The 24,672-nt window shown below is 40.2% G+C and overlaps 2 protein-coding genes and 1 long non-coding RNA gene across 3 annotated transcripts in view; 2 read left to right on the top strand and 1 right to left on the bottom strand.

Annotated features, from left to right (window-relative positions):
* The window catches only part of LOC110449457 (leucine-rich repeat and coiled-coil domain-containing protein 1-like), a 43,377-nt gene extending 31,712 nt beyond the window's left edge, over nucleotides 1–11,665 (top strand). Inside the window, exons 13-15 of the mRNA XM_021496333.1 lie at nucleotides 22–331; nucleotides 3,514–3,652; nucleotides 11,403–11,665. Coding sequence (XP_021352008.1) covers nucleotides 22–331; nucleotides 3,514–3,652; nucleotides 11,403–11,665 — 712 coding nt within the window. The remainder of the gene's footprint in view (nucleotides 1–21; nucleotides 332–3,513; nucleotides 3,653–11,402) is intronic.
* A 476-nt stretch (nucleotides 11,666–12,141) lies between these two features.
* On the bottom strand, nucleotides 12,142–13,317 carry LOC110449449 (tripartite motif-containing protein 10-like). Its single transcript, XM_021496326.1, has 2 exons — nucleotides 13,300–13,317; nucleotides 12,142–13,079 (listed from the first exon to the last, which is right to left on the bottom strand). Exon 2 carries the CDS (start codon nucleotides 13,072–13,074, stop codon nucleotides 12,469–12,471), a length of 606 nt encoding a protein of 201 aa, XP_021352001.1. The 5' UTR covers nucleotides 13,075–13,079; nucleotides 13,300–13,317; the 3' UTR covers nucleotides 12,142–12,468.
* A 4,564-nt stretch (nucleotides 13,318–17,881) lies between these two features.
* Nucleotides 17,882–21,002, top strand: LOC110449452. The gene is made up of 3 exons (XR_002462855.1): nucleotides 17,882–18,010; nucleotides 19,017–19,090; nucleotides 20,199–21,002. It is a non-coding gene; the product is annotated as an uncharacterized LOC110449452 (long non-coding RNA).
* Nucleotides 21,003–24,672: the final 3,670 nt, after the last annotated feature.

The following is a 24,672-nucleotide window of genomic DNA, read 5'->3' as shown; positions in this document are numbered from 1 at the left end:
TGTTCTGTATGACAATGTCAGTATAGAGGAATTAAGTGTTCTGTATGACAATGTCAGTATAGAGGAATTAAGTGTTCTGTATGACAATGTCAGTATAGAGGAATTAAGTGTTCTGTATGACAATGTCAGTATAGAGGAATTAAGTGTTCTGTATGACAATGTCAGTGCAGAGGAATTAAGTGTTCTGTATGACAATGTCAGTACAGAGGAATTCAGTGTTCTGTATGACAATGTCAGTACAGAGGAATTCAATGTTCTGTATGACAATGTCAGTATAGAGGAATTAAGTGTTCTGTATGACAAAATCAGTGATAAAAATGATTCCTTGTTGGTATAGAATATCTGTGGTGGTAAAGTTTATATGTCATTATCAGTACTAATGACATCCCTAACACAACAGAATGATGATCAGAAATATTGCACTTACATGTAATAGGGACCAATAATGCTATTTCCCAATATGTGTTTGTCTCTGGTTTTGTTTGATTCTTTGGAAATGTCATTGGAAATATTGTATTCATCATATGTGATATATATTTATAAAGAAATAAAACTACAAATTGTTTTACTTTGTCTTTATTTTGGTGAGATGGCTTACACTTCATCCCGTTCAGGTTTTGAAATAAGAATCAAAGCCGACTCTTCAACCCAGGAAATCTTCCATTGTTTAAGTGGAGTGTGATGCAGAGGGCATCATTTCTCCAATATTCAACATTGGGATGAACATTTTCTGATTGACTGTATACTTAATGCTACAGATAATATGCTAATATATCCCCTGACATAGTGGACACAGCTCAGCCAAACCCTCTCAGCCGTCTGTCAGTAGCCTGGGCCATTTATCAGCTCGTCAGTCAGGACCTCAAATTCTACAGCAAATATGAATGGGGGGACATAATTAAATGCGAAGACAGTTTTCAATTCTTACATCAGATTTTTCACATAAACACTAATTGTATTGAGTCTCCTGATACTACAGGAGTCCATACTGTGTCTCAACCCTGTCATTACTGTGTCTCAACCCTGTCATTACTGCGTCTCAACCCTATCATTACTGTGTCTCAACCCTATCATTACTGTGTCTCAACCCTGTCATTACGGTGTCTCAACCCTGTCATCAATATTTGTCACCCCTGTCATTACTGAGTCTACACTTTGTCATTAATGTGTCTCAACCCTATCATTACTGTGTCTGAACCCTGTCATTACTGTGTCTCAACCCTGGCATTACTGTGTCTCAGCCCTGTCATTACTGTGTCTCAACCCTGTCATAACTGAGTCTACACTTTGTCATTACTGAGTTTACACTTTGTCATTACTGTGTTTCAACCCTGTCATTACTGAGTCTAAACTTTGTCATTACTGTGTCTCAACCCTATCATTACTGTGTCTGAACCCTGTCATTACTGTGTCTCAACCCTGTAATCAATATTTGCCACCCCTGTCATTACTGAGTCTAAACTTTGTCATTACTGTGTCTCAACCCTGTCATTTCGGGGTCTCAACCCTGTCATTACTGTGTCTCAACCCTGCCATTACTGTGTCTCAACCCTGTCATTACTATGTCTCAACCCTGTCATTACTGTGTCTCAACCCTATCATTACTGTGTCTTAACCCTGTCATAACTGAGTCTACACTTTGTCATTACTGAGTTTACACTTTGTCATTACTGTGTCTCAACCCTGTCATTTCGGGGTCTCAACCCTGTCATTACTGTGTCTCAACCCTGTAATCAATATTTGCCACCCCTGTCATTACTGAGTCTAAACTTTGTCATTACTGTGTCTCAACCCTGTCATCAATATTTGTCACCCCTGTCATTACTGAGTCTACACTTTGTCACTACTGTGTCTCAGCCCTGTCATTACTGTGTCTCAACCCTGTCATTTCGGGGTCTCAACCCTGTCATTACTGTGTCTCAACCCTGGCATTACTGTGTCTCAGCCCTGTCATTACTGTGTCTACACTTTGTCATTACTGTGTCTCAACCCTGTCATTTCCGTGTCTCACCCCTGTCATTACTGTGTCTCAACCCTGTCATCAATATTTGTCAACCCTTTCATTACTGAGTCTACAATTTGTCATTACGGTGTCTCAACCCTGTCATTACTGTGTCTCAACCCTGCCATTACTGTGTCTCAACCCTGTCATTACTGAGTCTACACTTTGTCATTACTGAGTCTACACTTTGTCATTACTCTGTTTCAACCCTGTCATTACTGTGTCTACACTTTGTCATTACTGTGTCTCAACCCTGTCATCAATATTTGTCAACCCTGTCATTACTGTGTCTCAACCCTGTCATTTCCGTGTCTCAACCCTGTCATTACTGTGTCTCAACCTTATCATTACCGTGTCTCAACCCTTTCATAACTGAGTCTACACTTTAGAATTCAAAAGTCAGGCATTTGGATCTGTAAGGCTGACAACTAGATATAAATTGCAATTATATCATTCCATCATCAAAAGCAGTTCTTCTTATCCCAAAAGCCGTCAAAGATAACATCGTGAAACTTGATACATGTATTGATCTAGTGGTCTCGTAGTGCTTATTGCCATGCAGGAGTTTTCATTTATTATATTTTTTCTGGAAACGTAACATCCAAAACTTTCAAATTCACCATGCCCCGAGCATAACTCCAAAACAGTCAAATTCACCATGCCCTGAGCATAACTCCAAAACAGTCAAATTCACCATGCCCCGAGCATAGCTCCGAAACAGCCAAATTCACCATGCCCCGAGCATAACTCCAAAACAGCCAAATTCACCAAGCCCTGAGCATAACTCCAAAACAGCCAAATTCACCATGCCCCGAGCATAACTCCAAAACAGTCAAATTCACCATGCCCCGAGCATAACTCCAAAACAGTCAAATTCATCATGCCCCGAGCATAACTTCATAACAGTCAAAGAAAACATTGTGTGAACCAAACAGTATAAGTTTTGTTGGCCTAATCAAATAATGGCTTCTAATTGGTCGAAGCTTACCTTTATTCCGTCCCCTTGCAACTGCTTGTTTGTCTGACCTTTAAATAAATTGCAGCAAAACTGAAGGACAATCTCAATATAACACCACCATGAATTTTGCAAAATCTTTTCTAAAACATGGCTTGTTATATATAATAAGCTGTATGATAGCAAGACACTTTCGATTTTCCCCAATAATGAATGTTCTTCTTCTTGACAGTAACATCCCTTCTTTCCCATCCTACGGTGTTTACGTGTCGCATTTAATTCGGTATTCTAAAACTTGCTACAACTTTCTTGACTTCTGTCATAGATGTTGACTAGTGCTAGCGAACAATCACGCCTAAGAAACCTATTTTTGGGAAAATGTAATTTGGTTGTAATGTCTGCGTTCAAGGAACCCGCAATCAGCAGTTTTGTGACATAATTTCTATGTCCCGGAAAACCAGTCGTGCTCTGGTAGTCCTGAGGCATTCCTCTGTCCCCTGTGTCACAGACGCACACTGGTCAGGTCTGAGGCATTCCTCTGTCCCCTGTGTCACAGACGCACACTATGATACAGGGGACAGAGGGCTGCCTCAGGACTGACCAGTGTGCGTCTGTGACACAGGGGACAGAGGGCTACCTCAGGACTGACCAGTGTGCGTCTGTGACACAGGGGACAGAGGGCTGCCTCAGGACTGGTTTGGTCCCCAGCCCCAAAGGGCCTGAGGGGCGGGGCCAAAAAGGGTCAAATTGACTAAAATTTCAAAGTTCTTCTTCTCAACACCCAGATATGGTAGAATCAAATACTCTTCATAGATGGAAGGGTCTTAAGGTGCTCTACTAAATTGTGAATTTTATGACCCTGGGGTCTCACGTTTCCCCCTGGGGAGGGGGTAAACTTTACTATAGTTTATATAGTGAAATCACATTTTGGACCAACATTTGTTTAATTTCCATTAGAAGTAATTCAATTTGGGTTAGCATTATCAGTATTGGATAGCAGTTTGATGGTATGCACATATGAGCCCTGACTGACCCCCCGGGGCTGATGGGTGGGGCCAAAAAGAGTCGAACTGACTGAAATTTCAAAAATCTTCTTCTCAAGACTCAGATATGGTAGAATCAATTTTGGACCAACATTTGTTTAATTTCCATTGGAAGTAATTCAACTTTGAATATTACATGTTAATAACCTGATTGGAAGTATAACCCTGAGTTACCTACCTCCAAAGGCTGTAGGGTGGGGCCCAAAGGAGTCAGTGTGCTAAAATTTCTTCCTTTTCCTTGTTTAGAATCAGAGGGCCTACTTCCAAAATTTTTAGTCTTAAATCTGTATGCTAGATATTGATAAAGGAGATACGGGTGCCCTATAGTAATCACTCTGTCTGTCCACAAATTTTGTTCCTGGCTGATAACTTTGGCATTTATTGACCGATGTACATGAAACTTTGTCAAGATGTTCAGTTCACAAAAATACACATTGAGGTAAAAAGTCAAGGTCAAATGTCAAGGTCATTAGGTTCAAATGTCAAGGTTAAATTTTGTATCTTTTCACTGGTGAACATTTTGGTATGACACTTTGAAGCAATGTTGCCCAGAATTAAACAAGGAGTCAACTGACCAAAGGTCAAGGTCATCGGGTCAGGGGTCAAGGTCAACTTTTGAAGCTTTTCACTAATGAGCATTTTATGACATTATGAAGCAAAGTTGTTCGGAATTAAACAAAGAGACACACTGAGGTAAAAAGTTGAGGTCAAAGGTTAAGGTAATTAGATTCAAAGGTCAAGGTCAAATTTGGCATCTTTTCACTGATGAACATTTTGTTATGACATGATGAAGCAAAAATGATCAGAGTTAAACAAGGATTCAACCTGACCAAATGTCAAGGTCATTGGGTCAAAAGTCAAGGATAAATTTTGTATCTTTTCACTGGTGAACATTTTGGTATGACACTTTGAAGCAATGTTGCTCAGAATTAAACAAGGAATGAATTGACAAAAGGTCACTGGGTCAAAGGTCACAATCAAATTTTGTCTTGGGGAGGGGGTAAAGTTTACTATAGTTCATTTTGACAACTTTCTGTAGGAAATTATTTTTACTTGGTGAGAATTATCCTTGGAGGAAGATGGTTTCAAATTGTAAAATTGACATTCCTACCCCAACCCCTGGGGCCAGAGCGGGGCCCCAAGGGGAAATTAACCAATATTTCAAAAATCTTATCCTTTGATGACAAGTATTGTATTTCACTTAGTTTACATGCTGATTTCCACATCACATCTAAACAATAAAATAAAGCTACCAGTACCTATGATATAACTCAGGTGACCGCTAAAGCCCTTGGGCCTCCTGTTGTAAGACCTACCCTGATGTCAGGTATGGGGCTCCCAAACCGTCAGCAGTGGTTTGTCATTTTACATTAATATTCCTGATTTCTTGTTATCACTTGCAAATGTGATGATATGGATTTCATTGTTGGATTTTCATCTCATTCAGAGTGTATATAACCATAATTATATTGTACATGCTCATCAGAACTCTATCCTTCATTGGTGACAAGTAACAGTATTTTTGTCAAGGGTAGGTAACTGTTTATTTGAGCATAGTCTAATTAGTCCCTTCTGCAAAGATGGTTCTTATCTATTCCTGTGCTTTGTTCAAGTTGTTTGGTGTTATGAGTCTTAAACATTATAAAGTCAATCGTATAACCATCCATCTAAAGAACACTATTGTTTCTAGAGCAATAGGCTCTAATTATAACCCCTTATCAGTGTATAGATTCTGGGTAATAACTGTAAGAGAAATACCAGGAGAGATTTAACAAAGTGGGGGAGTATGTAGCCAGGTGTTCTAATACTACATTCAAATCGTAATGCGTAATACCAGTGTAAGGAATGTATGTATGTGCACGTGCAGCACGGACCACCCGTCCAAATCCCAGTCACTGCCGTCTCCCTACTTCACACTGACTTTACCTCTCGATGGGAACACACGGAACCATCGAGAGCATAATCCAGTCACATTGTCCTTACTCTGGATGTTCCTGGTAAGTATTTATATGTGTAAGTATGAAAGAGTATAATTAAACATAATAATCATTCGTCTTATTTCATCAATTGTATATATCTCCATTATTACATAGGTTGAGCGATGTATGAGTGATTATGTATGTTTATTCATTATATAGGTTTATTGTCCACGGAATAAACATATACTTGAATTGCAACGGCGTGGAGTGTTGTCAATTAGAACCCTACGTTACATATATTCACCTAAAATGTATTTTCGTTCCGCAGACATTATCTCGGTTCCCTCCAAAAGGCACACCATTTCCGAGTTTATCTTTGTACATTAACTAGAAATATGGTTTTTGATGCAAGAAAGTTAAGTGGGGTCGATTTGTCGTCATCGAGAGCTTTTCTCCCTTGTCATATATTATCATCCGGGGTGTCTTTTCGCCGAAAATTGATCTAAACCCGTAAAACGTGTAAACGTACTATGAACACCCTAGCTTAGGTCCAAATATAGCTGTAACAAATAAATTCTCAGGCCCTGTGATCTGGATATAAAACTATTACACCCTTGCCAATAAACGTGAAATAGATGTCAAAGCCTAATATATCTATTCCTTCAGCCGACCTTCCCGTGTAAAACCATTCTTTTCCATTTGAATTTTCTGCGTTTTTCATATGCTCCGTCACTACTGTTACCGTTATTACCTCCTCTTGACGGTCACAAAGATGTGATATAGAATTCAAGCTTCTCGTACAGCTCCCCCTGATCAGCCACTATATGATGGATGTGACATTCTTCCGTATAATTAGTAAAATGTTATCTTTTATGTTTAATCAGTAATAGACTCTCGTTAGAGGAGCACTTACAAATAATTCAGATTATCAAACATTGATTTAAATTCCAAAACGGCTACCGTGTCCTTTTAACGATTGAGAGATTTACTGTCTCATTACCTAGCACCTATCTAAACCAAACGCCGTGCAAATGTCCCTGTCACTGCCCTTATGGTCCTGTCACTGCCCTTATGGTATGTTGTTATTTCAATGAGAAAGCGGAGATAGCCTGATAATCGGAAACCTTTCAACTTCGTTGCTACTTCAGAGAAGAAACAGGTGAGCAGTGCAGGCCCGATAGGACGTTCGTTATTGTTCACTTTCGTCGTAACACATTTTAGATACACTCTAAATGGGTTGTACTGTGATAATACGTCACTTTCTTACGTGATAAACTCTAAATGGGTTGTACTGTGATAATACATCACGTTATTATGTGAAGTGCGTGGACCTTGTTACTCTGTCTATATTCCTCCATCTAGTGTACGGACCCTTGCGGAGTGGACATTGTTACTCTGTCTCGTACTGTGATAATACATCACGTTCTTACGTGGTAAACTCTAAATGGGTCGTACTGTGATAATACCTCACGTTATTACGTGAAGTGCGTGGACCTTGTTATTCTGTCGATATTCCTCCATCTAGGGTACGGACACTTGCGGAGTGGACCTTGTTACTCTGTACGTTATTACGTGAAGTGCGTGGACCTTGTTATTCTGTCGATATTCCTCCATCTAGGGTACGGACACTTGCGGAGTGGACCTTGTTACTCTGTCCATATTCCTCCATCTAGTGTACGGGCACTTGCGGAGTGGACATTGTTACTCTGTCTCGTACTGTGATAATACATCACGTTCTTACGTGATAAACTCTAAATGGGTCGTACTGTGATAATACATCACGTTATTACGTGAAGTGCGTGGACCTTGTTACTCTGTCGATATTCCTCCATCTAGTGTACGGACACTTGCGGAGTGGACATTGTTACTCTGTCGATATTCCTCCATCTAGTGTACGGACACTTGCGGAGTGGACCTTGTTACTCTGTCGATATTCCTCCATCTAGTGTACGGATACTTGCGGAGTGGACCTTGTTACTCTGTCGATATTCCTCCATCTAGTGTACGGATACTTGCGGAGTGGACCTTGTTACTCTGTCGATATTCCTCCATCTAGTGTACGGATACTTGCGGAGTGGACCTTGTTACTCTGTCGATATTCCTCCATCTAGTGTACGGATACTTGCGGAGTGGACCTTGTTACTCTGTCGATATTCCTCCATCTAGTGTACGGATACTTGCGGAGTGGACCTTGTTACTCTGTCGATATTCCTCCATCTAGTGTACGGATACTTGCGGAGTGGACCTTGTTACTCTGTCGATATTCCTCCATCTAGTGTACGGATACTTGCGGAGTGGACCTTGTTACTCTGTCGATATTCCTCCATCTAGTGTACGGATACTTGCGGAGTGGACCTTGTTACTCTGTCGATATTCCTCCATCTAGTGTACGGATACTTGCGGAGTGGACCTTGTTACTCTGTCGATATTCCTCCATCTAGTGTACGGATACTTGCGGAGTGGACCTTGTTACTCTGTCGATATTCCTCCATCTAGTGTACGGATACTTGCGGAGTGGACCTTGTTACTCTGTCGATATTCCTCCATCTAGTGTACGGATACTTGCGGAGTGGACCTTGTTACTCTGTCGATATTCCTCCATCTAGTGTACGGATACTTGCGGAGTGGACCTTGTTACTCTGTCGATATTCCTCCATCTAGTGTACGGATACTTGCGGAGTGGACCTTGTTACTCTGTCGATATTCCTCCATCTAGTGTACGGATACTTGCGGAGTGGACCTTGTTACTCTGTCGATATTCCTCCATCTAGTGTACGGATACTTGCGGAGTGGACCTTGTTACTCTGTCGATATTCCTCCATCTAGTGTACGGATACTTGCGGAGTGGACCTTGTTACTCTGTCGATATTCCTCCATCTAGTGTACGGATACTTGCGGAGTGGACCTTGTTACTCTGTCGATATTCCTCCATCTAGTGTACGGATACTTGCGGAGTGGACCTTGTTACTCTGTCGATATTCCTCCATCTAGTGTACGGATACTTGCGGAGTGGACCTTGTTACTCTGTCGATATTCCTCCATCTAGTGTACGGATACTTGCGGAGTGGACCTTGTTACTCTGTCGATATTCCTCCATCTAGTGTACGGATACTTGCGGAGTGGACCTTGTTACTCTGTCGATATTCCTCCATCTAGTGTACGGATACTTGCGGAGTGGACCTTGTTACTCTGTCGATATTCCTCCATCTAGTGTACGGATACTTGCGGAGTGGACCTTGTTACTCTGTCGATATTCCTCCATCTAGTGTACGGATACTTGCGGAGTGGACCTTGTTACTCTGTCGATATTCCTCCATCTAGTGTACGGATACTTGCGGAGTGGACCTTGTTACTCTGTCGATATTCCTCCATCTAGTGTACGGATACTTGCGGAGTGGACCTTGTTACTCTGTCGATATTCCTCCATCTAGTGTACGGATACTTGCGGAGTGGACCTTGTTACTCTGTCGATATTCCTCCATCTAGTGTACGGATACTTGCGGAGTGGACCTTGTTACTCTGTCGATATTCCTCCATCTAGTGTACGGATACTTGCGGAGTGGACATTGTTACTCTGTCCATATTCCTCCTACTTGTGTACGGATACTTGCGGAGTGGACCTTGTTACTTTGTCGATATTCCTCCATCTAGTGTACGGATACTTGCGGAGTGGACCTTGTTACTCTGTCGATATTCCTCCATCTAGTGTACGGATACTTGCGGAGTGGACCTTGTAACTCTGTCGATATTCCTCCATCTAGTGCACGGATACTTGCGGAGTGATACTGCAGAACCCCGTAGTCATACTATCTAATGCTGAGAATGGTTCCGAAATGTTTCATATATTGCAAAGTTCTAGAATGATGTTGGTAACCAGGTACTTAGTTCTAGAATGATGTTGGTAACCAGGAACTTAGTTCTAGAATGATGTTGGTAACCAGGTTCTTAGTTCTAGAATGATGTTGGTAACCAGGTTCTTAGTTCTAGAATGATGTTGGTAACCAGGTACTTAGTTCTAGAATGATGGTGGTAACCAGGTACTTAGTTCTAGAATGAGGTTGGTAACCAGGAACTTAGTTCTAGAATGATGTTGGTAACCAGGAACTTAGTTCTAGAATGATGTTGGTAACCAGGAACTTAGTTCTAGAATGATGTTGGTAACCAGGTACTTAGTCCTAGAATGATGTTGGTAACCAGGTACTTAGTTCTAGAATGATGTTGGTAACCAGGTACTTAGTTCTCTCACAAGGATTTACCGTAATATCAAATCATACCTTCTCAATGTTTCACACACAATTTGTATATATATTAGGGTCTCTACAGTCCTGTTGCCGGTGACCGATTGAAAGTCTCCTCGTTGTGCTGATAATCCTTGTACACGATGATTTGATTTTGTATATCTGTGTGTACTACATAAAGGTGTACAGTGGGGCACACAAAAATGGTAAATCAATTCCTTGACCCTGTTCATTTATGCGGAACAACCGGTTTGACCGTTTATAAATGTAACAATTTTGGATATAAATCCTGGCGGACCTGCAAATGTTTATGCAGGCCTTGCAAGGCTTTGTCAAGGCTCGCCTGAAAGCAGCATCAGATTACTAGGTCCCACCTTATTTAATAAACAAACAACTCTGGTCCGACCGTTTACACGAAAACGGCCAAGTGTGTTCCCTGTGTGCTAAATAAAGATTGGAAACATTTCTTTTTAAATCATATACTTTCACACTTACATGTACATACAATTACAGCTACGATGGCCGACAAGATCCGGACACAAAAAAATTTCATATAATTGTGTACTATGGTACGAAAAGTCATATAATTGTGTACTGTGGTACACTTTTCTTCGGGACACAATTATACATGTAATTGTTTACCATTGTTTGTACATAATGCATTGAAGGGAAAGTTGTTACCAAACCTTTGTGTTGTGCATGCTTCGGTACCGATACAACGGCCACAAGGAGCCATGGTACAGACACGTTTTGAGAAGGCTGTCGTCACGAGTTTGTATCTCATGGTTAGTGATTCTCATTACACCCAGCATCAGTGGCAATCAATATAGTAAAATGAATTGACATAGACTATTCAGTTTTCATCATTCATAAATAATGTTAAGCGTTTCTTCAACGAAAAGGGAAGCATAAAATGTAATGACTCTTTATAACTAATGGAAATGTTCTCGAAGGCGTTATTATATCATCTATATACAGTATACAATCAAACCTGCGTTAAATGGTCACCTTCGGGAGATGATACTGTTAAATTCATACAATCATAAGTCATTACGTTTATTTTGCGTATTTTGTTTGCCAATAAAATAGGATGCGGTTTAATTTTTGTGAGAGACTGGCCTTATTTCTAACCTGGGTTTTTCTGAAAAGGGTCAATAATTATCTCTTTAAGTTTAAATGAATTTGAGCGCATACTAGAGCAACGCTATTCTCAGAAGGGGTTAATACATTTTATTGGATCTGTAGGTCCACACCAAAGTCACACTCAGTTTACAATCATAACAAAACCAAACCGCCACATAGGAATGACAGTCAGTGGGCGTGTCGTCTGTGTCGGCCTGGACAGAGAGATGACCGATAACAACTGTCTCCTTATAGGAATGACAGTAAGTGGGCGTGTCGTCTGTGTCAGCCTGGACAGAGAGATGACCGATAGCAACTGTCTCCTTAGGAATGACAGTCAGTGGGCGTGTCGTCTGTGTCAGCCTGGACAGAGAGATGACCGATAGCAACTGTCTCCTTAGGAAGAAATTAATATATTTGCTGTTGCATCATTTTACAGATCGCAACAGTTCTATCAATTGTGCATTAATTTGGTCGGCATCAAGGTTTTTGTGATGGGCGGGAATGAATATCTTCGGTTAACAAAACGTTTTCTTGAAATGTTTCCCTCTTAATAATCTTTGATGTAATTATAAAAAAGCCATTTTTAGATCACTTTTTTACCTGTACGGAAGAGCATGAACCCCCTTTCTTTATTCCGGTGTAATATTACCTGTAAGGCGGGACATGAACTCCCTTTCTTTATTCCGGTGTAAATTTACCTGTAAGGCTGAACATGAACTCCCTTTCTTTATTCCGGTGTAAATTTACCTGTTAGGCGGAACATGGACTCCCTTTCTTTATTCCGGTGTAAATTTACCTGTAAGGCGGAACATGAACTCCCTTCTTTTATTCCTATGGTTTTAGTATGTCATCTGAATTCATTATGTAAACAACATCATTATGTTAATTGCAAACATTTAATACTTTCATATACACGTGTAGATAGCTGATGATGTACACACTAGATAGCGAATTACACCATTCTTGTTTTCCGAATAACGAAGTATATAAGTCCCATCCATGTGTTATTCAAAAGCGAAGGTTCATTTTCATCTATTGACTGGAATATTGTTGGAGAGGACAAAGTAAGTCTTTTGGAGAACTCCGTGATACGTTAACGGTCTAATGGAGAAATCCGTGCTACGTTAACGGTCTAGTGGATAACTCCGTGCTACGTTAACGGTCTAATGGATAACTCCGTGCTACGTTAACGGTCCATAGACTCGAATCTCACACCTTTACCAACAATGGAAGCTGTTGGAAACAAACGTGTCAGGCTACATGCACGAGTAAATCGGAAGTTGCAGATAAAGTTTTTCTCCTCCTTTTTCTTTGAGATGAACGACTTGCCTCTGAAGAAAGCCTCCCTGCGCTGGTATTCTCGTACATCAAACACCACGTGACGCCTGTGGATGGAATCATGGAACTTTCGGCAGAACGAACAGAATAACACCTTACAGTTCCGGCACCAATCAGAGGCTGCTACGTCATCGCCTTTTTCCTGACACGGCAGACACGCGGGAACGCCGAAGGCAAGACCCTTGCTCTTCGGAACGTTTGTTTCCGGGAACTCCTCCGCCCAGAATCCACGAACTGAGTCCGGGCGCACTGGTCTTGCAATTCTATCACACTTTGGACAAGTGAGGGCGACAGATGTGTTTGAAGTTTTCCGAAAGATGTAGGAGTCAAGACACTCCAGGCAGAATCTATGGGAGCACGGGAGAGCCCGAGGCCGGAATATGTCCTCCTCACAAAGTGGACACAGCTCGGTCAACACCTCCGTAACACAGCCATTGGTCAGTACGTCAGTCATGATCTCTACAATAAACAATAATGGAAGGACGTTATTTGATATTTAGGCATTTGATGATTTTTGTTGTTGTTGACGAAAACATTGTGTTTTGCCCGATCCACATGAACAATGATGAATCATGGTTAATCAAGAGGAAAACGTGAGCATGCTTCTCTACACAAGGACAATATATATTCATCACTAATTTCGCCTATCGCGAGACTATTGCGCAACCATCAGGCTTACGCGCCGTTCTGCATTTCATCCAAGTATCTCCAGGGAAACTCGAGCGCGTACCGTAATAAATTATGTATATGTCATGTGATGATTATAACCCAATCAGGCACGCTGTAACATGTAGGAGGTAATATCGACATGATATACTCTATGATATTGACCAGGCAATCCGAAACGAGACTCATTATAATGAAGTTGGACTATTTCAGTAGTGTGTTTTATATAATTGTCAGTATAATATAACTATTAATAATCCTGTTTGCGTCAATAAGGTTACATTAAGATCCTTGGTCAGATTAGGCTGTCTTGAGTAGCTGTTCTAGGTTTTTCAATTCACCATATTGGATAATAATTTCGGGAATCAATGAATGAAACGATTCAAGTACAACACAGTCCTCAAGGAAACTTGACGTCAACAGAACTTGTCTAGCGTAAACAGTCCACAGATCTTGTCTAGCGTAAACAGTCAACAGGAATTGTCTAGCGTAAACAGTCCACAGAACTTATCTAGCGAAAACAGTCCATATACCTTGTCTAGTGTAAACAGTCCACAGAACTTGTCTAGCGTAAACAGTCAACAGAAATTGTCTAGCGTAAACAGTCAACAGAACTTGTCTAGCGTATACAGTCAACAGAACTTGTCTAGCGTAAACAGTCCACAGAACTTGTCTAGTGTAAACAGTCGACATGTCTTGTCTAGTGTAAACAGTCCACAGAACTTGTCTAGCGTAAACAGTCAGCAGAAATTGTCTAGCGTAAACAGTCCACAGAACTTGTATAGTGTAAACAGTCCACAGAACTTGTTTAGTGTAAACAGTCCAGTGTAAACAGTCCACAGAACTTGTCTATTGTAAACAGTCAACAGAACTTGTCTAGTGTAAACGGTCAAAAGAACTTGTATAGTGTAAACAGTCAACAGAACTTGTTTAGTGTAAACAGTCCACAGAACTTGTATAGTGTAAACAGTGAATAGGAATTGTCTAGTGTAAACAGTCAACAGAACGTGTCTAGTGTAAACAGTCCACAGGAATTGTCTAGCGTAAACAGGCCACAGAACTTGTCTAGTGTAAACTGTCCGCAGAACTTGTATAGTGTAAACAGTCCACAGAACTTGTCTAATGAAAACAGACCACAGAACCTGTCTAGAGTAATCAGTCAACAGAACTAGTTTAGTGTAAACAGTCCACAGAACTTGTATAGTGTAAACAGTGAATAGGAATTGTCTAGTGTAAACAGTCAACAGAACGTGTCTAGTGTAAACAGTCCACAGGAATTGTCTAGCGTAAACAGGCCACAGAACTTGTCTAGTGTAAACTGTCCGCAGAACTTGTATAGTGTAAACAGTCCACAGAACTTGTCTATTGTAAACAGTCAACAGAACTTGTCTAGCTTGTCTAGTGTAAACTGTCCACAGAACGTGTCTAATGAAAACAGTCCACAGAACTTGTCTAGCGTGAACAATCAACAGAAATTGTCTGGCGTAAACAGTCAACAGAACTTGTCTAGTGTAAACAGACAACAGAACTTGTATAGTGTAAACAGTCCACAGAACTTGTTTAGTGTAAACAGTCCACAGAACTTGTATAGTGTAAACAGTGAATAGGAATTGTCTAGTGTAAACAGTCAACAGAACGTGTCTAGTGTAAACAGTCCACAGGAATTGTCTAGCGTAAACAGGCCACAGAACTTGTCTAGTGTAAACAGGCCACAGAACTTGTCTAGCGTAAACAGTCAACAGAACTTGTTTAGTGTAAACAGTCCAGTGTAAACAGTCAACAGAACTTGTCTAGCGTATACAGTCCACAGAAATTGTCTAGTGTAAACAGTCCACAGAACTTGTTTAGTGTAAACAGTCCAGTGTAAACAGTCAACAGAACTTGTCTAGTGTAAATAGTCAACAGAACTTGTCTAGCGTAAAGAGTCCACAGAACTTGTCTAGCGTAAACAGTCCACGGAACTTGTCTAGTGTAAACTGTCCACAGAACGTGTCTAATGAAAACAGTCCACAGAACTTGTCTAGCGTGAACAATCAACAGAAATTGTCTGGCGTAAACAGTCAACAGAACTTGTCTAGCGTAAACAGTCCACAGATCTTGTCTAGTATAAACAGTCCACAGAACTTGTCTAGCGAAAACAGTCCCCATACCTTGTCTAGTGTAAACAGGCCACAGAACTTGTCTAGTGTAAACTGTCCACAGAACTTGTCTAATGAAAACAGTCCACAGAACTTGTCTAGCGTGAACAATCAACAGAAATTGTCTGGCGTAAACAGTCAACAGAACTTGTCTAGCTTGTCTAGTGTAAACTGTCCACAGAACTTGTCTAATGAAAACAGTCAACAGAACTTGTCTAGCGTAAACAGTCTACAGAACTTGTCTAGCGTAAACAGTCCACACAACTTGTCTAGTGTAAACAGTCCACAGGAATTGTCTAGCGTAAACAGGCCACAGAACTTGTCTAGTGTAAACAGTTAACAGAACTTGTCTAGCGTAAACAGTCTACAGAACTTGTCTAGTATAAACAGTCAAAAGAACTTGTATAGTGTAAACAGTCCGCAGAACTTGTTTAGTGTAAACAGTCCAGTGTAAACAGTCAACAGAACTTGTCTAGCTTATACAGTCAACAGAACTTGTCTAGCGTAAACAGTCCACACAACTTGTCTAGTGTAAACAGTCCACAGAACGTGTCTAGTGTAAACAGTCCACAGGAATTGTCTAGCGTAAACAGGCCACAGAACTTGTCTAGTGTAAACTGTCCACAGAACGTGTCTAATGAAAACAGTCCACAGAACTTGTCTAGCGTAAACATTCCACAGAACTTGTCTAGTGTAAACTGTCCGCAGAACTTGTATAGTGTAAACAGTCCACAGAACTTGTCTAATGAAAACAGTCCACAGAACTTGTCTAGCGTGAACAATCAACAGAAATTGTCTGGCGTAAACAGTCAACAGAACTTGTCTAGAGTATGCAGTCAACAGAACTTGTCTAGCGTAAACAGTCAACAGAACTTGTTTAGTGTAAACAGTCCAGTGTAAACAGTCCACAGAACTTGTCTAGCGTGAACAATCAACAGAAATTGTCTGGCGTAAACAGTCAACAGAACTTGTCTAGAGTATGCAGTCAACAGAACTTGTCTAGCGTAAACAGTCTACAGAACTTGTCTAGTATAAACAGTCAAAAGAACTTGTATAGTGTAAACAGTCCACAGAACTTGTCTAGTGTAAACAGTCAAAAGAACTTGTATAGTGTAAACAGTCCACAGAACTTGTTTAGTGTAAACAGTCCAGTGTAAACAGTCCACAGAACTTGTCTAGCGTATACAGTCCACAGAAATTGTCTAGTGTAAACAGTCCACAGAACTTGTCTAGTGTAAATAGTCAACAGAACTTGTCTAGCGTAAACAGTCCACAGAACTTGTCTAGTGTAAATAGTCAACAGAACTTGTCTAGCGTAAACAGTCCACAGAACTTGTCTAATGAAAACAGACCACAGAACTTGTCTAGAGTAATCAGTCAACAGAACTTGTATAGTGTAAACAGTCCGCAGAACTTGTATAGTGTAAACAGTCCATAGGAATTGTCTAGTGTAAACAGTCAACAGAACTTGTTTATTTTAAACAGTCAACAGAATTTGTCTAGCGTAAACAGTCCACAGAACTTGTCTAGTGTAAACAGTCCACACAAATTGTCTAGCGTAAACAGGCCACAGAACTTGTCTAGTGTAAACAGTCCGCAGAACTTGTATTGTGTAAACAGTCAACAGAACTTGTCTAGCGTAAACAGTCCACAGAACTTGTCTAGTGTAAACAGTCCACAGAAATTGTCTAGCGTAAACAGGCCACAGAACTTGTCTAGTGTAAACAGTCCGCAGAACTTGTATAGTGTAAACAGTCCACAGGAATTGTCTAGTGTAAACAGTCAACAGAACTTGTCTAGTGTAAACAGTCCACAGAACGTGTCTAGTGTAAACAGTCCACAGACCTTGTCTAGTGTAAACAGTCAACAGAACTTGTCTAGCGTAAACAGTCAACAGAACTTGTCTAGTGTAAACAGTCCACAGAACTTGTCTAGTGTAAACAGTCCACAGAACGTATATAGTGTAAACAGTCCAGTGTAAACAGTCCACAGAACTTGTCTAGCGTAAACAGTCCACAGAACTTGTCTAGTGTAAACAATCCACAGAACTTGTCTAGTGTAAACAGAAGTCTATATGTAGGTGTACATATCTTGAATACGCTTTTAAATAAAGTAAACCATACTTTCTGTTGTTACTTTGGTCAAATTAAACACCGGATACATATAGAAATATATTTTAGCCGTTATTTTGTTCTTAAAGTCATACAACTATTTCATCTTTCTGTGTTTCGCAGACGAAAAAAAGCGAACAGGCAAAATGTTACCAATTAGCCTCCATACATGATCATAGTTAATGGATGTTAGGAAAAACAACAGTCAGAATAGGAAGGGTTCATTATAACCTATCAACTTTAGGAGATAGCTGACAGATGTACTAGTGTATATCGTCACATCATCACAATGTGAAGCACGTTCGGGTGATTTATTTACTTAGACATCTACCGACAGACATGTAAAACGAGCGTATCACAGGGACTGTAGAAAGACATTCCCGTGTCATACAAAAGCCACTCGACTTCCCGCGAAGTGAAATTCTTGTGTCATACCGGCCGCCAGACCAAGTATTGGATAAGTACTCTACACTAGGTTAGTATGATTCCCTCTTTATATAATTAGCGGGGGATGGGTAGGAATGGTATTTGTTACACGTGTCAATGTGCCTAGTGGAGAGAGGTAAGTATCGGTGCATAATTTTCTCTGTCTGTCTGCCTTTGTTTATCTGTATCTCCCTTCCATGTCTCTGTCTGTCTGTCTGTCTGTCTGTCTCCACTTACATTTTGCCAGCTGTGGGGATATCCGTTGGTACAAACTAGTATTGTGGGGATTTCTCTACACTTTGGGGATATCCCCACAGTGAAATGTTCACCAAATGTCTATAAGTGTGTTGTGGGGTGATTTCGCGTCGAAAATTAAAAAAATCCCCACAATGAACTGTCTGTTGTCTGTTTTCTATTTTGTCTGTCGACGATTTGTCTGTGAGACAAAAGTTATCTCCCCCTTGGCCTTTCACACTATATGTGTACGGGGAGTCAGCTTTGGGTAAATTTACAATAACAAAACCATGAACTTTGCAAGAAAATCGACAGCAATTATGTCACTATCATATGTACATGTGTAAGCAGAAATAACGCCATATGATTGATTCATCACTCGCCATAACAAACTGTAAGTGTTTGTAATCACTAAATAACTGGTTTAATTCCGATAATATATATATCAATAGAGCAGCTTTGGGTAAAGATTCATTAAACAAAAATATGTATTTTGCCAGAAAATCGACCTAATAACTAATTGTGTCACTTGTGGGTCGATTTCAGGGGAAGTAACTCATTTTTACCAGCACATATTTAAACACATCTGAAAGACATTACTTAACCATACATTTCTTTTGTCAGTTCTTTGTATAATAAATTTTACTTTGTCAGTTCTTTATATAATTCATTTTACATGCTAATTAGCATACAATGAATCAAGCTAAATCATAATAAACCAAATATTCAAACAAATCATATTAAAACAATATAAAAAAACATCAAAGAAACATTTTTGTAACATACAATGTCAACATCTAAGAAAAAAATGGTTGTTGTAGAGGACAGTGGAAATCCTGCAGATGAAGATTTCATTCCAGACCTTCCTGTGGAGGAAGAGGAGTCCTTAAAAATGGTATGTACATGTACCTTTTTATTAAAATGACGGGACATATTGTGGTGTGGTGTTGTTCGTCTGTCCATCAACAATGTCCATTAACAATATTTGTTTGGAGATGTCCTTTCTCAGTTTTAAATTAATATTCTTAAAACTTTTAAACTTAATTATCATGTCATTTAATGGTGTTTTCCAAAATAAAATAAGAATTTATAATCGACAAGTTTTGAAAGTTTTTGCCCTCTGTTTATTTTGACATTTAACTCTCGTTAGGAGACCTCCCTCACTTTACAACCAACTCTCGTTAGGAGACCTCCTCCCTCACTTCACAACCAACTCTCGTTAGGAGACCTCCTCCCTCACTTCACAACCAACTCTCGTTAGGAGACCTCATCCCTCACTTTACAACCAACTCTTGTTAGAAGACCTCATCCCTCACTTTACAACTAACTCTTGTTAGGAGACCTCATCCCTCACTTTACAACCAACTCTCGTTAGGAGACCTCCTCCCTCACTTTACAACCAACTCTCGTTAGGAGACCTCCTCCCTCACTTTACAACCAACTCTCGTTAGGAGACCTCCTCCCTCACTTTACAACCAATATTTAACCTTGATAGGCTTTATTGACTATACAACTTGTATACAGTTATTCACTTTTTGTCCTTTGTTAATTTTGTATCAAAAGGGCGTAGTAGTCATCCGTGTGCTGTGTCCTTGTTTGCCAGTCTTGTTAGGCACAAATTCAGTATAGTTTTTTTCAACTTGTAAAACTTGAGTTAATTTATTTGTTTGATCCTTCATAATCTGCAAACCTCACTGATCAAGACACTGACCAAGTATTCAAATATGATAAAGGAAGAGTGTTGGGAAAAAAATAAAATTATTTACAATTTTACTTGTAATGAAAATATTTTGCCATGAATGCATAAATATCCAGATGGGTGATACAGGCCTTCAACCTGCTTTTTTTCTTTCTTTCTTGATAACACATACTATGTCATGGTCAGTTTACTGTTTAGTAGATTCTAATGTGGCTGTTACAACAGGAAATCTTGTTACAATTGTTCTTAATTAATCTGATGGTATATTTGCCTATCCCGGTGTGGATAATCTTGATTTCGTCAGAACCAAACAGGAAGAAGGCCCCAACTTTAAACCGTCACAAGTGGAGTTTAACAGAACTAGATGACCTCAGGCACATTTTCAGGGCTTTCTTCAAAAATGACAACACACCAGGGCAAAAAGCTATTGAAGAGGGGGAAGAGACCAGCGAAAGAAAAAGAGGAAAAATCTGACGGTTAGAAGACATCCAAAATAAAGAAGAAAATCTCTTGGCTCAGACTCCATCCAGCAGATTAGGCAAACTAAATATGCTGGTTTTCTGCTACCCTGTACCCTGTTGTTTTTCGTGCCGACCCGAAAACTTTTTCTGGTTTTCTATGTGTTGTCTGCAGATTATAAAAAAAAGTTGACTATTTTGAAATCAACGGATGCAAAGTTTAAATCACCATTATCAGTGTTTTATTGATGCTTTTATAAAATTCTGCCATTCACCTTTTTGATAGTAACAATTTTTAAACACTGACAAATGCTTGACAACCCTAGGGTAAGGGTGTATTGACAACCCTAGGGTAAGGGTGTATTGACAACCCTAGGGTAAGGGTGTATTGACAACCCTAGGGAAAGGGTGTTTTGACAACCCTAGGGTAAGGGTGTATTGACAACCCTAGGGTAAGGGTGTATTGACAACCCTAGGGAAAGGGTGTTTTGACAACCCTAGGGTAAGGGTTTATTGACACCCCTAGGGTAAGGGTGTATTGACACCCCTAGGGTAAGGGTGTATTGACAACCCTAGGGTAAGGGTTTATTGACACCCCTAGGGTAAGGTTTTATTATCCCTAGGGTCACGGTTTATTGACACCCCTAGGGTAAGGGTTTATTGACAACCCTAGGGTCAGGGTTTATTGACACCCCTAGGGTAAGGGTTTATTGACACCCCTAGGGTAAGGGTTTATTGACATACTTTCCATTGTTGTATAGACTGTATTATACGATATCGCGTGTACAGAAAATCTCAATGATAACTGTTGCCAACTTATTCGCCATGTCTTGTATGTCGGGAAAGATTTCCGGTGACTGAGAAAGCACAGCTTCTGTAGTTTTGTTTGATAAAACATAACTTTTGCATGTTCTTGCATCATACACGGCGATTGGTAATTCTATTTTTCCGGCCGAAGACGATCTTTGTTGGTCATATAGCAGAAAACCATTGTATCTCTCTTCTGGCCTTAGTCTTGGCCTATCCCTTAAGGGACATAGTTGATGTTCACAGTATATAAATTTAGCCAGTTACTGAGAATCCTGCTTGTGTCACTGAAATGTCTTTATGATCTAAGAGATTTATAGGAAACAGGTGAAATGCTGTGTTGAAGAAAGACATCTTTTTGTAGATACAGCTGTTTTGTGAAAATGTGGGATTCAGACACTGACCATGGTTGAATCCACCAATGTAGTATACTTGCTGTAATAAACTGTTATGATTGAACTTAAGAGGATGATAGTGAAGATGGAGCCATGTGTTGATTGTTTGATGTTTAATAGGACATATGCACATTTTTAGTCACTCATGGGGGAACCCCAGTGGGGACTAATAATTTCGGTTTCAGTCCCAGATTTTGACATCTGTTGCCTATCATGCTGAAGAACTTTCGTGTGTTTGCTTTTGTCGGAATATACCAGGCGCTAATTACAAGCTCTTGGATAATTCAGATATAGATTTACTTTTCAAACAGGAATAACATTCAACCTGAAGGCGTTCCAAATTTCACACGGGAATTACAAATAACCCAAATTTGTTCCTGGTAGGGATCAGACACCTTTGAGGTTTCCGAAGGGGTAGACTGTTATATTATGGATTGCTATCGATTGATTTAGATATTTCATGTCTTACCATCGACTACCGTTAATATTCGCGTATAGTGAAAGGAAAAATGAAAGTGTCAATAAAGGGGTGCGTGGATACTCCAAAACCAGTCCTTGGTCGCGACCATTTTATTTATCGTGAATTTTTCGAGTGATCTTGTCTATTGATATCGTACTGGCACCCTCTCAGTGCGTGCATGCTCTAATTAAACTTGTTCGTTATTACTCAAATCCAAATATAAACAGAAATATGTTATTAGAGGTATAAATTATGATATTTATAATTCTTACTTGCAATGTATTGTGTAAATAACGGAATGCGTTATGTGTGAACTCAGACTCGTATACGTAACTGGCACTGTGTTGTCGGTCGACAGCGTGGTGCTGTATATGTTAACTTCTCACTGAAAGGCCCGGATTTTCAGTACAGCCTTCCCAAAAGATGAAACTGACCACACTAGAAGGGTCATTATCAACTGCAAAAACTTTCGTTAGGAGATATATATTTTCATTATCGACTCGTTTTTCAGGATGTCATTTGACTAAATAGTCCCTGATATACTTAGGTAGAATTTCACTGTGGCTTACGACTAATGGGTCCGTACGCCTAAGGTCAAAGTCACATTGTGGTCTAAGATCAAATACATAACTTCTGACTGAAGATATACCGATGAGGTGCAAGGGATATATGTCGGATAACACGGCGATGTCATAGGGACATGATCATGTGTTACCGCTATATGTCGGATAACACGGCGATGTCATAGGGACATGATCATGTGTTACCGCTATATGTCGGATAACACGGCGATGTCATAGGGACATGATCATTTGTTACCGCTATATGTCGGATAACACGGCGATGTCATAGGGACATGATCATTTGTTACCGCTATATGTCGGATAACACGGCGATGTCATAGGGACATGATCATTTGTTACCGCTATATGTCGGATAACACGGCGATGTCATAGGGACATGATCATTTGTTACCGCTATATGTCGGATAACACGGCGATGTCATAGGGACATGATCATTTGTTACCGCTATATGTCGGATAACACGGCGATGTCATAGGGACATGATCATTTGTTACCGCTATATGTCGGATAACACGGCGATGTCATAGGGACATGATCATTTGTTACCGCTATATGTCGGATAACACGGCGATGTCATAGGGACATGATCATTTGTTACCGCTATATGTCGGATAACACGGCGATGTCATAGGGACATGATCATTTGTTACCGCTATATGTCGGATAACACGGCGATGTCATAGGGACATGATCATTTGTTACCGCTATATGTCGGATAACACGGCGATGTCATAGGGACATGATCATTTGTTACCGCTATATGTCGGATAACACGGCGATGTCATAGGGACATGATCATTTGTTACCGCTATATGTCGGATAACACGGCGATGTCATAGGGACATGATCATTTGTTACCGCTATATGTCGGATAACACGGCGATGTCATAGGGACATGATCATTTGTTACCGCTATATGTCGGATAACACGGCGATGTCATAGGGACATGATCATTTGTTACCGCTATATGTCGGATAACACGGCGATGTCATAGGGACATGATCATTTGTTACCGCTATATGTCGGATAACACGGCGATGTCATAGGGACATGATCATTTGTTACCGCTATATGTCGGATAACACGGCGATGTCATAGGGACATGATCATTTGTTACCGCTATATGTCGGATAACACGGCGATGTCATAGGGACATGATCATTTGTTACCGCTATATGTCGGATAACACGGCGATGTCATAGGGACATGATCATTTGTTACCGCTATATGTCGGATAACACGGCGATGTCATAGGGACATGATCATTTGTTACCGCTATATGTCGGATAACACGGCGATGTCATAGGGACATGATCATTTGTTACCGCTATATGTCGGATAACACGGCGATGTCATAGGGACATGATCATTTGTTACCGCTATATGTCGGATAACACGGCGATGTCATAGGGACATGATAATTTGTTACCGCTATATTTAGATCTAAACTAAGGTGTTCAGAGTAATTTTACATGTTTTAGATCGACTTTCGGTAATTATTACTCCCACTGATCATATTAACTCTATTTATACTCGGCTTTCGGTAAAATGACATCCCCATCATATATAAGATCATATATACGAGTCCAAATATAGCTGAAACAAATGATCAGATCCATTTGGGCAATGTGTCGCTTAAGGATCCTCGTCCCAGCCAGAGCAAAACACGTAAGAATTCCACTGTCGTTTTTCAGTGTTAGAGTCACCTGCCCCTGATTACCACGTCGACAATGTTGTTATCTTCCCTTGAATAGATTTCGTTTGAATAACGTTTCGACTACAGAGTTGTGTCCCTTGCATTGAAAAAATACAATCGCGAAAGTGTAGGTAAAAAAAACCTGTCGTAACGATGTAAACAACGTCGTGGCAGTGATGGCCGACATGCAAACCCGACGTAAAATCGGCCGTTTTAAATGTAAACTAAACGCATTAACTGACAATAATAACAACAACGATGTCCACTATCAACTGCTAGACCACGACTATGCAACGAAACAAAGTGACACTCGTTCACACATTGAAGAGACGCGGGCTACTGAGGCCCCTATACTAAGCTTACTGGCAATTTTACT

This window comes from Mizuhopecten yessoensis, unplaced genomic scaffold (assembly GCF_002113885.1).
Source record: "Mizuhopecten yessoensis strain PY_sf001 unplaced genomic scaffold, ASM211388v2 scaffold4615, whole genome shotgun sequence".
Lineage (NCBI taxonomy): Eukaryota > Metazoa > Mollusca > Bivalvia > Pectinida > Pectinidae > Mizuhopecten > Mizuhopecten yessoensis.
This window is presented reverse-complemented; position numbering and strand designations above follow the sequence as displayed.